Raw genomic sequence first — 14,184 nt, forward strand, 5'->3', positions numbered from 1 at the left:
CATGAATTATTTATTACAGTGATGTAAAGTGACAAACAAAGAAGATAAACCCTCAACAAAAGAAAACATTTCCAATACACTTGATTCAAACAATGTGAATATGGCAGCTGACAACATTGGCATTTACGTCTATTTAGTTAATCGGTTATGAATAATATTATTTTAAACGGAACAGTTTCATTTATTAACTTACCTTTTGGATACATGAAACATAATTAATCAATTGCATACATTATATTTATGATTCTAAAATTGTTTTGAGTGCTATCTGAGAAAAATTATGCCGTACAATTGTTTGTCTTCCATCAATTTATAACTGAATTAGACCACCCCACCCTCTATTTTCGGTATCTGCTTGACATTTCGTATTTTCGTCGGATATATTTGACATTGAAAATCAAATGAAAATTCTAAAAATATAACCAGATGATTGATATTTAAGTAAGACCTGGTTTTCAAAATCGTCGGTTTACTTATTTATGTTTAAAATTGCACCAAAATATCAGGATTTACCTGTTTAATGTGTGCAAAATGTCGTGCACCGTGCGACCGATATTTTAAAATGATTAATCTGTAAAAGCAGGAAAGATGTAAAGATTATTTTTTCAAACAAAAAAAAAATACCTGTAAACTATGTTTATTTAAAGTGAATTTTCCATGTCTAATTATAATTTTCTATTTACAACAATGATGCACCATGCAAATTATATCATAGTGAGCGTAACGTGATAAGTGTAAATAGTCAAGTGTACCAATTATATTGTTGTGCTACATAAGGAAGTATCATTCGATCCTAAACCTCAGGTAAAGCAATTAGCATTGTCATTATCTATTTGTTTACTTAATTTGATGTTTTTTGTGAACAAGTTACAGTTAGTAAACTAATTCGCATATTTTATAACATTTCTTGAAACTATACTGATTACTTAAGGTTCCACTATAGTCAAAATATAGGACACTAGAGAAACATCTAAACTTTGCCTGTATTTCACAACCTTAAATGAATAAAATCCTAAACTATGGGAACAGATGTTCATTTAAACATACTTAACATATACACATTGTGTAAATTGTAAATAAACATGAAATTTTGATGTTGTGGCCAAACCGGTTTTTGGAGTGAACACTTAATTTTCTCAAAAAAATATGGAAGCCTGCTAAAAGAATTAATTTGTTCAAAATTGGTATGGACGAATCCTGTTACATGTAATGCTGTACAATTAAGCTAATGTTTATTTGTCACATAACTATGTTTCAATGACATTTTTGTCCAATTTCTGTATTGTACCTTCAATATTCGTTCTCTTAGATACATGAAACTTAAATAGAATATATTTTCTTAAAAATCAACTTTTGCTTGTACTGCATTACATGTAACAGTATTCATCCATGCCAAATTTGAACAAATAAAGTCAACTCGCAGGCCTGCAGATTTTTTGGAATATTTAGTGTTTACCCCCAAAACCGGTTTGGCCATAACATAACAATTTCAAGTCTATTCACAATTTACACAGTATGTATATGTTAAGTATGTTTAAATGAACCAATGTACCATAGTTCATGACTTTATTCATTTTAGGTTGAGAAATACAGGCAAAGTTTTGATGTTCGTGCAGTGGTCTATATTTTAATTTTAATGGAATTTTAAGTATGCTACATGTACATAAATTAAGTGTAATAGTTCTTTAGGTTAAATATGTAAGGGATGATCAATATTGTTATTTTATGAAAATTATTTCTTAAATATCAGCGTGAAATTTTATGAGCTGCATCGGATAGAAATCGACCTAATGCAGATGGGTTACAATTACAACTGTTTCACAAATCTATACGGAAAGTATGTAAACTGAAAACTTAGTTGTGATAAGAACCCTAAAAGACAGACCAACATTCTTTTCATATTTATTATTTGAAAGTTCAAACAAATCAAAGTCTTATACGTGTACATGTACACCATGTTAACGTGCACTTGCATAATGTAGATTTCTATCCGACGAAATAGTATTATAAAACATAAGGCCTATTTAGATCCTGGTATCTATGATTCGTTTGTTTACACAATCTTTTATAACATGCGTGATAAGATACACTCGTTTTTTTTATGTTTTTAAATAGATTAAAGCTTTTGTTATTACTTGTGAGAAGACAATGGAGCGATTACAAAGAAACCTCATGACAAGCTTTGTATTTACAACATTGTATCTAGTTGTAAGTATTACTTATAATATTATGTTTGTTAATAGAACACGGGAATAGCCAAAGGTAGCTCAGAAATTAACTTGGAATATTAAGAAATTTCAATTACAGTAGTGAAAGGTTTAGCGCTATAAAACCAGGTTCAATCCACTATTTTCTACATTTGAAAATGTCTGTACCAACTCATGAATATGACAGTTGGTGTCCATTAGTTTGATGTGTTTTATCCTTTGATTTTGCCATTTGATTAGGGACTTTCCGTTTTGAATTTTCCTCGGAGTTCCGTTTTTTGTGATTCTACTTCTTACAGTAGTAATAAACTTGACATAAAAAATGTATTTGCAATAAACTGAACGAACACCCATCTTTACAGGGTAATACACTTTGTTTCATTTCAATACAAAAACATTTTCCGGCTTTGAATAATATAAATTAGTCGATCATATATCTGCAAATGTTAAACCATGTCGAAAATGTTTTAGGGTACTTTCACCTATAGTGTTGGTTTTGTTTTTACACATTATGACTTAAATGGCAATTTGTCTTATTAAAACTCATACCACGTCTTCTTATATTTATGTAAAACATTGTGTTGGAATAGAAAACAGATTAATGTACTACAACAAATGACATTTTTGAGTCATGTTTAGTTTTATTCTTCGTGATAATTTTTAAATTGAGGCAAACGAATGATTATTTCCTTATCCTTATCTAATCAATGATCGAATTCACAGTGAAATGAATCTAAAACATTCTTTAACAAACAATGAGAATATTTATTTATAAATAAAGGCATGAACCTGTTTTTGTTTTTTTTTTCAATTTTTAATCAGACAACAGATGCATGTAACGCAAATGAGTTTCAGTGTACAAGTGGGCAATGCATTCAAAGTGCATTACGATGTGAGGGCAGCAGTTTTGATTGTGACGACCGTTCAGACGAGGTGAATTGTAAGTAGATGTTAATGATATGATATGCAATAGTTATCGCATGAAGACGTGGTGTGTCAGTGTCAGATCACCCTGATGACCGGAGGCCAGAGGTTGATCTTACACTGACACACCAAGTCCGAATGGGATAACTATTTTACATTCCAGCTGTTTTAGATTAGACGAAAAAACATTTACAATTCATTAAATCTAGTTAATAACGCCACACTAGTAATAATATATACCCTTTATGACTACCTTATACGATGTTTAGATATGAGAACATGTCAACTCGCCCCACTGACCAATCGCCTCTTTCTAAAAAATTGTACCACTTATGAAAAAGATAACTGAAATTGAAAAGTCAGTCTGACAACTCGCCTTATTTATGAAAAGTGTTAAAATCTCCCTAAATAAAGTGTCTACTCCTTCCACTTATGAAAAATATCTTGCTTCCTTTAAATATGGTAGATTACTAGGAAATTGTATTCAGTCTTCCTGGTAAAGGGGTATGTGTCGTGGGCTGATATGTTAAAGGTCTTGAGTCCCAGTGTAGACAGTGGACTTTTCTACTTAGATTTTGATAGTGTATCTTTTCTCATTACATATTTCTAAGTTTTATTGTCGATTAAGCATTCCCGCTAAATGTTACAAAACAAAGGAAAGCATGCAAAACAAAGACACTTGAGCTGGGATGGTATGGCATGGATGATCCAGCTCAAATCACCCCTGTTAGAACAAAGGAGCTGGGATGTAACCTGGAGGTATATTTGACCATTCATTTGATTGCTAACATCGTTTTGATGAAATCAAATGTAGGTCAAATTAAAAAAAAATGCAATAGTAGTATAACGTGTTCAAAAATCATGAATCAATCATAAAACAACTCCGGTCTACAAACCAAATCTTTGGGAAAGATAACTGTGATATTTATATGTCTCTCGTCAATGCATTGGTTATTGCAAATTAATCGTATTTGTTTATATTTGATATCTAGGTCCGTTATAGTAAACTATACTTCAGTGTTTATGTTTTTCTATTTAGTTTCTACCTTATAAATTTCGTGTATTCTGTTTATAACTTCCCTTTCAAGTTATAAATGACAACATGTGTAATTGAACGTAGTTCATAACATACAAATTCACCAAAAACTAAAGAATCATCTTATTACCACACTACAAAAAGATACTATAGATATATTTAGTAACGACTGAAAACGAAAAACCAGAAGGTTGAAAACGAACAATCCACTACAAAAGACCTGGTTGCAGTCATGATGTAAAGTCCGATACTTTGTTCCTTTAAAATATAAGTCAGTTGACAAACTTGAAATATTCTAGACATTTTGTCTTGCTTAAGGTGGTACTTAACACTACAGGGAGATAACTCTGTTATAGCAGCTAAACGTTTTAAATACGTTGCGTTGTGAAGGCAATATAAAGCTTCTCAATGATCAAAATTAGTGTTTGTCAAACTGCTATATAACCAGTGTAATTTTTCTGATAAAATGGTTGGTTCAAAGTTTTTGATTTTTTTATATTTTTGTCCAAGGGTCAAAGTAAATACTTTGTCAAACTTTTATGAAAATTAAACGAGCCAAATTAATTTTAGTGAAAGTGTTGGGTACCACCTTAAAGTTATAACTAGTCAACGGTAGACACAATAATTCATCTACGGTGTCATGGGTTTAACATTGATCTGTTTTGTTGACTTTTAATTATCTGTCCGTCTACCGTATTTCCTTATTAATCGTAATAATTTTCTTTCTATTGAACATGTTGAATGGGCTTTTCTCTTTTTTTTTATAAAAGTATTTTTTCGTTTTTTTATAATTTCTACTTCAATACTTTCTACATATAATCTAGACCAAGGAGGGACGACATAGGTTCGACACCGAAGTATGTGTCACAAACAGAAATGAACGACCATTACTAACGACAATGATGGAGTTATCGACGTCATTGTAAAATCATCAACTCAAAATATAACAGAGACAACACCAACAGACAAATTTCAGAAACAAACGTATACATCATCTAAATATGCTACTGCAATATTGTCTATATATAATCTTAATTTTAGGCACAGTTGGTGTTCAACCTTGTCCCGAGGGAAGACATAGGTGCGACAATGGAGAATGTGTTACAAACAGAAATGAATGTCCAGCACAAACAACTATACCAGAGGTATCCACATCCATTGTAGAATCATCAACTCAAAATATGAAAGAGACAACACTAACAAACACATTTCAGAAACAATCGTTTACATTATACACATTATCTAAGTATGACATTCAACCAACGGCAACACATTCCATACTTGATAGTTCAAGAATAGATACGACGTCTTTGGTTAAAGCCGTTACAACTCCAGCTGATGATCACGATCCTGATAGCAAAAATAACAATCTTTATTGTAAGTACAATGTAGTGAAATTACCGTTAATACATCCAACTTTTTTGATACGAATTCTGTTATTGAACGTAGAGCGTGCAATAATAGACCAACAAGCAAACTGACTTTTATGGGAATTTGTAAGGGAACAGATTTTAAATATTTCTAACAGCATGTTATACAAAATACACTTTAACAGATAGAGGTGTCCTATGCACATTTTTATTTAGATACACACTCTTAGTATCACACTAGCAATTATAATAAAAACGTGTCTGTACAATATGTTTAGATATTTGTTCTACCAGACTGTGCAGACACCTGTTTTATCCAGAGCCTATATAATATGGTTGTTCTCCTTTAATGATCAAAAATATAAAACTATCGTTTTATTTTTTTGTGATAGATTAACAACTTTTAAAATCGATCATAATATGCCAAAATAATTTTCGATTTAGGCTCTTCTAAGTCTATAATATTTCTTTAAAGGATTTTTCATTTGCGTTCGTCAAACAGTTTTAAACCTGTAGACCAGGCGTAAATAACACTAGTTTGAAATCTAGTTTTTTGTAAACGGTTTTAATGATTGTTAAAACTACTAGCGAATAAAACTTTTATCTTGAAAAAAAAATTAATGTGTCTATCCTGCAATCATTAACCAATATAAGTTTGATATAAAAAGTAAATAATTTAAGTCATGAATATGACAGTTATTGTCCATTTGTTTGATGTGTTGTAGTTTTTATTTTACTATTTGAATACGGACTTTCCGTTTTTGTTATTTTACTTTTAATGATACGGTTGTATGCTGCATAACACGTGTCCCTGAATGAACCTTTAATTGTTGACATATACATATAAAAAGAACCCAGTACACAACACAGATAATTGTGAATCATGATTACTCTTTGTCAAATATGGACAGCTTTTTGCAATTGTACAAGTTTTGGTGAAAATAAAAAGCTAACAGTTGTGAAAATAGTTGCACAGATACAGCATTGAAGCAAATGCATTCTGGCGAATGGCTGATTTCTTTTGGCACAGATCTCGGCAAATCGTATACGACAATCGTTGACATAGGGATATCGTCATTGATATGAACACAATACAAACGTAGTATGTAGTATTCTATGTCTTTATGTTCTTGATAATACTTCCTTGATTTTATTGTTTTCAGACTTGCTATTACTACTGTTGCTGATACCGATCTGTGTGTTTGGATATTATTTATGGAACCGGCAAAGAACAAGAGAAAATGAAATTGTATAGACAGGGATATAGGTAATAACTTCACGTAATTATTCTCTTTATTATGCAATCACACATCAATTAAAAAACAAACGGACAAAAGAGTATATTTCCTAATGATACAAACTTTCACCAGAGATCAAATTACGTGGGTATTAGCAACTAATGGTTACCGTTCGGTCTTCAAATTAATCAATATCTATTCTTTATATATAATAAGCTCTAAGACTGTAATAAAAAGATATTCAATTTAAAAAATAGAACCAGAGAAGTGGTTTATGCTGGAATAAATAAAAGAACAATAAGTTTGACATCACCAAACGACTAACACTGAACTGTATGCGCTTGACTATAAAGTATATTGAATGATCAGACATGTTTGAGAGGGGTTAAACCTTCCTACATCCGGAACAGGTGTGTATTTATAAACTTGATCGCCACTAAGCAGAGAAAAACTTATCAAAAAGACAACAAGCCCAAGGTACTAATCTAAGTGCACTCGTAGTTTCAACCAGCTTCTTAGAAACCTATTAAAAAACTTGCAAGAGAAAATAATAGTTACTGCATAGTTACTTATGGCATAAATGAAGGGCCGTTATCCTAATCCAAGTTCATCTAAATATTTTCAAATTATCATGATCATAAGCTTAAATTAAGAAATATAAATTTATTAGTAACTAATGTTTTCTATCAATTCTAGGAATGGAAATACTAAGAATAAAAGAAATTGAACAAATTCATCCTTTTTCAAACTATTGCAAACTCAGGAAATGGTTAAGATATTCTCACAGAATACATCTTCACTTGGTGCTAATGTTGATTGAATTGATCACGTTGAACTAGAAATATGATCATAAATAGTATTACCAGATTGTATTCTACATTCGTTATTTGCAATATCAACGAATATCACAATACGTTTACAAGCGAGGAGTATGAGAGTTGCTATCCATTCATTTGATGTGTTTGAGCTTTTCCTTCTGCCATTTGATTAATTAGGGACTTTCCTTTTTGAATTTTCCGTGGAGTTGAGAGGGGTTAAACCTTCCTACATCCGGATTTTACTTTTATACCATCAGCACCATTCCATGTGCCACTGATAGAGCATGAACTGCATTCAGCCTATGCCTAACACCTAAGTGCATTCATCTGTTGCTAGCCTTTGCAACAATGTTCTTTATTGCATTAAATATAATTTAACACAGTCTAGTCTAACTGCCATCTCAAGATAAAGTGGGAACATTCTTAAATGTGTCTGTTATCTATTATAACTGATTACGAATGACAAAAGCGTATTACATAAAACAACTAGAAACATCACTTTGTAAACTCCATGCGTTCAAATCACTTTTAAGAATTTACCTTCATTACCTTCGTCGGAAACGCTCAAAAATGAATATTTGAATACCGTTGAATACCAAATGTCGTGGTTTTCTTTGATACAGTTGAAACACGAATTAAATGATCAACGAAGTACCTATTTTCTATAGGATTTGTATGTAAAGTTAAGTAAAACCACGAAATCTAGTACCTTAAATAAACTCATCATAGATACCAGGACTAAATTTAGTATAAACGCCAGACGCGCGTTTCGTCTACAAAAGACTCATCAGTGACGCTCGAATACAAAAAAGGTAAAAAGGCCAAATAAAGTACGAAGTTGAAGAGCATTGAGGACCAAAATTCCTAAAAGTTTTGCCAAATACAGCATAAAAAGATACAAGTTTTCCTCAATATGAAAATTGATACCCACGAAAATAAATGAATCCACATTACCTTTGTAAAACAACCGAAACAGTTGAGGAGCTATATATGTATATATGACCAAACAGAACAAAAAAAGATTTTTTTAAATACATCTACTTTGAACTTTGTCTCAGACAGTTGATTCAGATTGACATTTGATGAGTGTCGACAAAATATTAATAGAGTGAAAAACATTGTAGCTGAAGAGTTCTTTAGGTTAAAAGGCATTTCCTAGAAAAAAAGCGACTGGAATTGTAAGACCATAATAAAAAGCTTAAGGTAAACTCGATTTAGAAAACACGTGATTCCTGAAATAAAATTCGAAAATATTTTATTGAACCCATTTTGTTTTGGTTCGATACATGATGGGGAAAAAAAACGGAAACGCTACTGTTTCCAGGAAATTTACGACAGATTATTATAAATTTGAGTGCACCCGATTTTAAAATATACAAGAAGATGGACAGATATGCCTTTTGATATTTATTCATATTTTATTTTCTCTTTAAAACAAATTTGCTCATTTATTAAAGTGACAATCCCCTCAAAAAGTAAATGATCTTCTAACCGGAACATAAAAGAATTTTGTTAAAATATTGCATAGGTTATATTATTTTACTATTGGTAAAGTACGTTAAACTGGTATCTGATACACGACCGATTACATGTACCTAATAATAAGATATTTGTCATTTTGTATTCAAATGTATACACGGAGGTCACTTTTAGCAAATATGTTAATTCAATTAAAATTCACAAAGAATAGTTTTTTTTAAGTATTTGTAATTTTATGTAATAATGTCTACACGGAAGTTACATTTTTTAGTGAATATGGTAATTTAATTGTATTCTTCAATTAAACATTCTACATGTATCACTTTCATATAAACTTCCATAACCTTTTTAAGTCAAAGGAAGTGATTTCAAATAATCTCCAATTACACGAATAATCATAATATAATTTTTTCAAATCTTTTTTTCCCCGATTCTTATTAGAGATGATATAATACATTTTGTTTTATTTAATGTAAATTTCTGATTGAAATGTGACATTTTGTTATGTGTTGAATTGAATTATGTTCTTACGGGTCGTATCATTTGTGCAATGATTATTTATAAATACAAGAAAATGAGGGGAGTCAAAAATAAAAACACAAACAAAATTAGCCTAATCCATTTATTATGCATTATTTAATGCGTTGAAACCTTAGGTGGGCATCGATAAATTATATCAAAACTTATAACATTGTTGACGAATAGTTCATAAACTTATAGAACACATATCGTGCATAATTGTGACTCGACATATAAGACCGCATACTTATGAACTTATGCTAATGAGGGGAAAGAGACAGGCTAATTGCTGGAATAATCTTTGCGATACACGGTAACACAAAAAAGGTTACAAATTCCTTTAAACTTTGAAACACTTTCCCGAATCAATTTTTGTCGTACGATAAAATTGAGAATTGAAATGGGGAATTTGTTAAAGGTACAACAACCCGACCATAGAGCAGACAACAGCCGAAGGCCACCAATGTGTCTTCAATATAGCGATTAACTCCGACATTCGGAGGCGTCCTTCAGCTGGCCCCTAAACCTATATGCATACTAGTTCAGTAAAAATGGACGTCATACTTAACTCCGAATTATACACAAGAAACTAAAATTAAAAAGCATACCAGACTTACAAAGACCAGAGGTTCCTAACTTGGAACAGGCGCACAATTGCGGCGGGGTTAAACATGTTTTTTGATCTCAACCCTCTAGCCAATGTAAAAAAAACAAACGCACAACAATACACAGAGTAAAACTCAGTTTAAGAGAAGTCCGAGTCCGATGTGAGAATATGAAATAAAAGAAAATAAACAAAATGACAATAATAATAAATAACAACAGGCTACTAGCAGTTACTGACATGCCAGCTCCAGACCTCAATTTAACTGATTGAAAGATTACGTCTTTATCATTTGGAAATCAGGTATAATCCCTCCGGTTAGGGTTTTAGTATTATACCATCATGATATGTATGAGAAGAACATAACCCGTGTCATGCCAACAACATGGTTTTAGAATATATGTGTTTAATTCCGATGCAAATACCCGATATTTACATGCCCATAATTAGTAAAAACCGAAAACGCTACTGTGACACATTCACCGCTAATTTTCACGCACTTCAGTATTGATCGATTTAAAAACTGACAAGAATGCGGACAAATATGCCTTTTTTTGTGTTTATTCATATATCCATTTAAAAGAAATTTGCTCCTTTAGTTAAGTGACAATCTCTTCAAAAAGAAATTCATCTTCTAATCGGAGCATAAAGATATTTTGTTAAGATATTACATAGGTTATATTTTACTATTGATAGAGTACTTTAAATTAGTATCTTATTCATAACTGATAACATGGTATTGAAATATTTGTCATCTTGCATTTAAATGCTGTCAAGGAAGTCATTTAGTTTTAAATATGTTAATTCAATTTAAATTCACGACTACTAACTACCTGGTACTTAAGGTTTTGTAATTTTGTGTAAAAATGTTCACAAGGAAGATACATTTTTTAGTGAATATGTTAATCATATTCAAAATCTTTCAATAAACAGTTTACATATATATCATATTGAAATAATCTTTAATTACACGGATAAGCATATCTCTATTTCGCAATCAATGAGTATATGTGTTTTCAATTCTAACATTAGGTCCTTCAAACGCTTGGTAAAATATGAATATATTGTTTGGGCTGTTCCGATCGTTCTCCCACGTCATATGCTTTTTAATGAATGAGCTACCCGACGTCATAGAACTATGACGTTAGAATATAAGAATACTACGGGAAAATACATGCTTGTAAAACCAAAAATCATCACAAACAAGGAAACGTAAACAAACGATGCTCAAATGTGTTATATAAGCCATTCTGTTTATACTTATACGACACATTAGTACAATTGTCATTTAGATTCATCCAAACCTATCTAAATATGTTATTGTATTTAGTTTAAGCATAGCATGCCACTTATTTAGTTTGCTCCGTTCTTGTACGTCAATTTAATAGTGCGTTTATTTATAGGCACGGCAAATAATGCCTTAACCTAGAGCGCTCCGATCCAAAACAATAGCCGTATTTTTCTTATTAGAATCGAAATAATCATTGTAAAATAATTGTCATAAAGGTGTAATACCACCATTGATTTTCCCCTATTAGTCTTTGTTAGATTTGCACTTTTCAAAAAAATGTGCAGAGTTTATCTTTGTTTCAAATAAAGAAATACTTGGCATTAGTAAAGTTTTATCCTGACCAGTTCTATAGAAAAAATTCACATAACATTTCATTGCATATAAAAAAAAAAAAACATCATTGGAAGTTAACCAATCAAATTTCTCCCCTTATTTGATCTGTGTACAAGGTTAGTCAACAAAATTTCCTATAGAAATCCCAAATAAAAAATAATGGTGTTTGGAAATACCCAAGACATATGTTTATGACACAGAAATGGTTTTACTGCACTAATATGTAGGATTAATTACCTACAACTGTCAAATTCAAGGGAATATTTTTTTCGACCTACTTTCGTAGGATGTGACGTACCATGATTTGGTGGTATTACACCTAAAGAAGACATTTTTGTTCAATAAACTGAATGTGACTTTTTTCCTTTGTAATACTAGTTTTTTCAAGCATTTCTGTTAACTTTTGTCATAATCAGTTCAATAGTTTGAGAAAAATCTAGTATAATGAAAGACGACATCTACAGTGATTCGAGCAAACTGTCTTCGACAAATCCAAATCAAGTCGCATCAAGATAGAATAGAGTATGGGCCAATAAATGATCAAATATCTATCTTCTCTGCCTACAAACAGTTGAATATGATACACAAGATGATTTTTGGAAGATAAATACCACTAATGGACCTCTTTGTATTCTTTATAAGGTCTCTTTTGATCAATTTATACCTCTGATTTCCTCAAAATTTCAAATGTTCAGGCCAAAAAATAAAAATAATGGGGTAACTTTCACTCAGTTATGGTAGAAATGTTATGAGAAATGGGTAATTGAAGCATGTCCTTACGTAAAAATTAAATTTACTCTGCGTTCCAAAAAGGGACATAAAAGGCTTCTCTTTTAGTAAATAATTTGTCGTTACGGCATTCAAAATAATTTCATTTACTTATAACTATATTTTTATTTAAGAATTTCCTACGAAAATGTTCTATCATAGCAGAATATAAGAAATAGTATGGCTTGTTCTGTCAACTGAATATTCATGGTAGAGTCCTATTTCAAGACAATTTTATCATAAAATGTGTTTTGGAGACTCAATTCACTCAGACTATTTCATTTTTTGAATTATTTCTCTTAAATAGCAAGATATTTTAACACATGAGATTACTCACAAGGTCAAAGGTGCATGTACAGTTTCCCATATTAGGTGTAATACCACCATTGATTTCCCCCTATTAGTCTTTGTTAAATTTGCACTTTTCAAAAAAAAGGTGCAGAATTTATCTTTGTTTCAAATAAAGAAATACTTGGCATGAGTAAAGTTTTATCCTGTCCAGTTCTATAGAAAAAAATTCACATTACATTTCATTGCATATAAGAAAATAACCATCATTGGAAGTTAACCAATCAAATTTCTCCCCTTATTTTATCTGTGTACAAGGTTTAGTCACCATGTAATTACATCAAGATTACAAAATTTTCTATAGAAATCCCAAATAAAAAATAATGGTGTTTTGAAATACACAAGACATATGTTTATGACATAGAAATGGTTTTACTGCAATGATATATAGGATTAATTACCTACAACTGACAAATTCAAGGGAATATTTTTTTCGACCTACTTTCGTATACAACCGGATGTGACGTGCCATGATTTGGTGGTATTACACCTAAAGGACCAACCCGTGGTAAAATCACGATATATTCAAGCCCCCATGAATTATTTCTTAAACAAACTTCAATTACACGAATATGCATAATAGCTTTTTTTCCAATAAATGTAAAAGTTTGATCAACCAGTTAATCCTTTGATACAGACAACAATCTGCTTAATAACAAGCTTACATATTTACATTAAAGACACATTGGTTTTATTTCGGTATCTAATTTTGAACTATTTTAGATATAACAATCAGTTGTCTGTCATCTTCATTGCGAAATACCTACATTTCATGTATGTTTCATTATGATACGTGTTTTGATTGGCTGACAGCAATCTCGCGTCGTTCTGAAATTAACCTTGATATCGAAATGAAATGTAACATTCATGATAACACGAGCTTCAACAATAAAATGCACAGGTAAATGATAGCAAAACTTGGTACAAATCGTGTTTTCATGATTCATTAGAAAAAAATGAAATTTAATTATAAGTATTGAATGTTTTTTTTTGTAATGTTATATTTGTTGTTTTCACAATTTACCGCTAATATGTAAGTTATAGAAAGTATGTTTGGATTAGGATTTATTATGTGTTCTTGTATGCAAATTTGTCTTATATTACGTGATACCACAGCTAACTACTGCATCACAATTTGAAACATTTGACGTCTTTGTGTTTAAAAACAGATTGCTGCATGAAGTAATGGGTTTGTTCAAAGACGTCAGAAGTACATTTGAAGATCGGCGTTATAAAAGTAAAACATAAC

General features: G+C 31.0%; 1 protein-coding gene across 1 annotated transcript; it reads left to right on the top strand.

Annotated features, from left to right (window-relative positions):
* Positions 1-728: 728 nt before the first annotated feature.
* On the top strand, positions 729-7,973 carry LOC143075609 (uncharacterized). The gene is made up of 6 exons (XM_076251091.1): positions 729-804; positions 2,116-2,208; positions 3,030-3,147; positions 5,209-5,544; positions 6,701-6,804; positions 7,472-7,973. Exons 2-5 carry the CDS (start codon positions 2,149-2,151, stop codon positions 6,790-6,792), a joined length of 606 nt encoding a protein of 201 aa, XP_076107206.1. The 5' UTR covers positions 729-804; positions 2,116-2,148; the 3' UTR covers positions 6,793-6,804; positions 7,472-7,973.
* The last annotated feature ends 6,211 nt before the right edge of the window (positions 7,974-14,184 follow it).

The sequence above is a fragment of the Mytilus galloprovincialis genome, chromosome 5 (genome assembly GCF_965363235.1).
Source record: "Mytilus galloprovincialis chromosome 5, xbMytGall1.hap1.1, whole genome shotgun sequence".
Taxonomy (NCBI): Eukaryota; Metazoa; Mollusca; class Bivalvia; order Mytilida; family Mytilidae; genus Mytilus; species Mytilus galloprovincialis.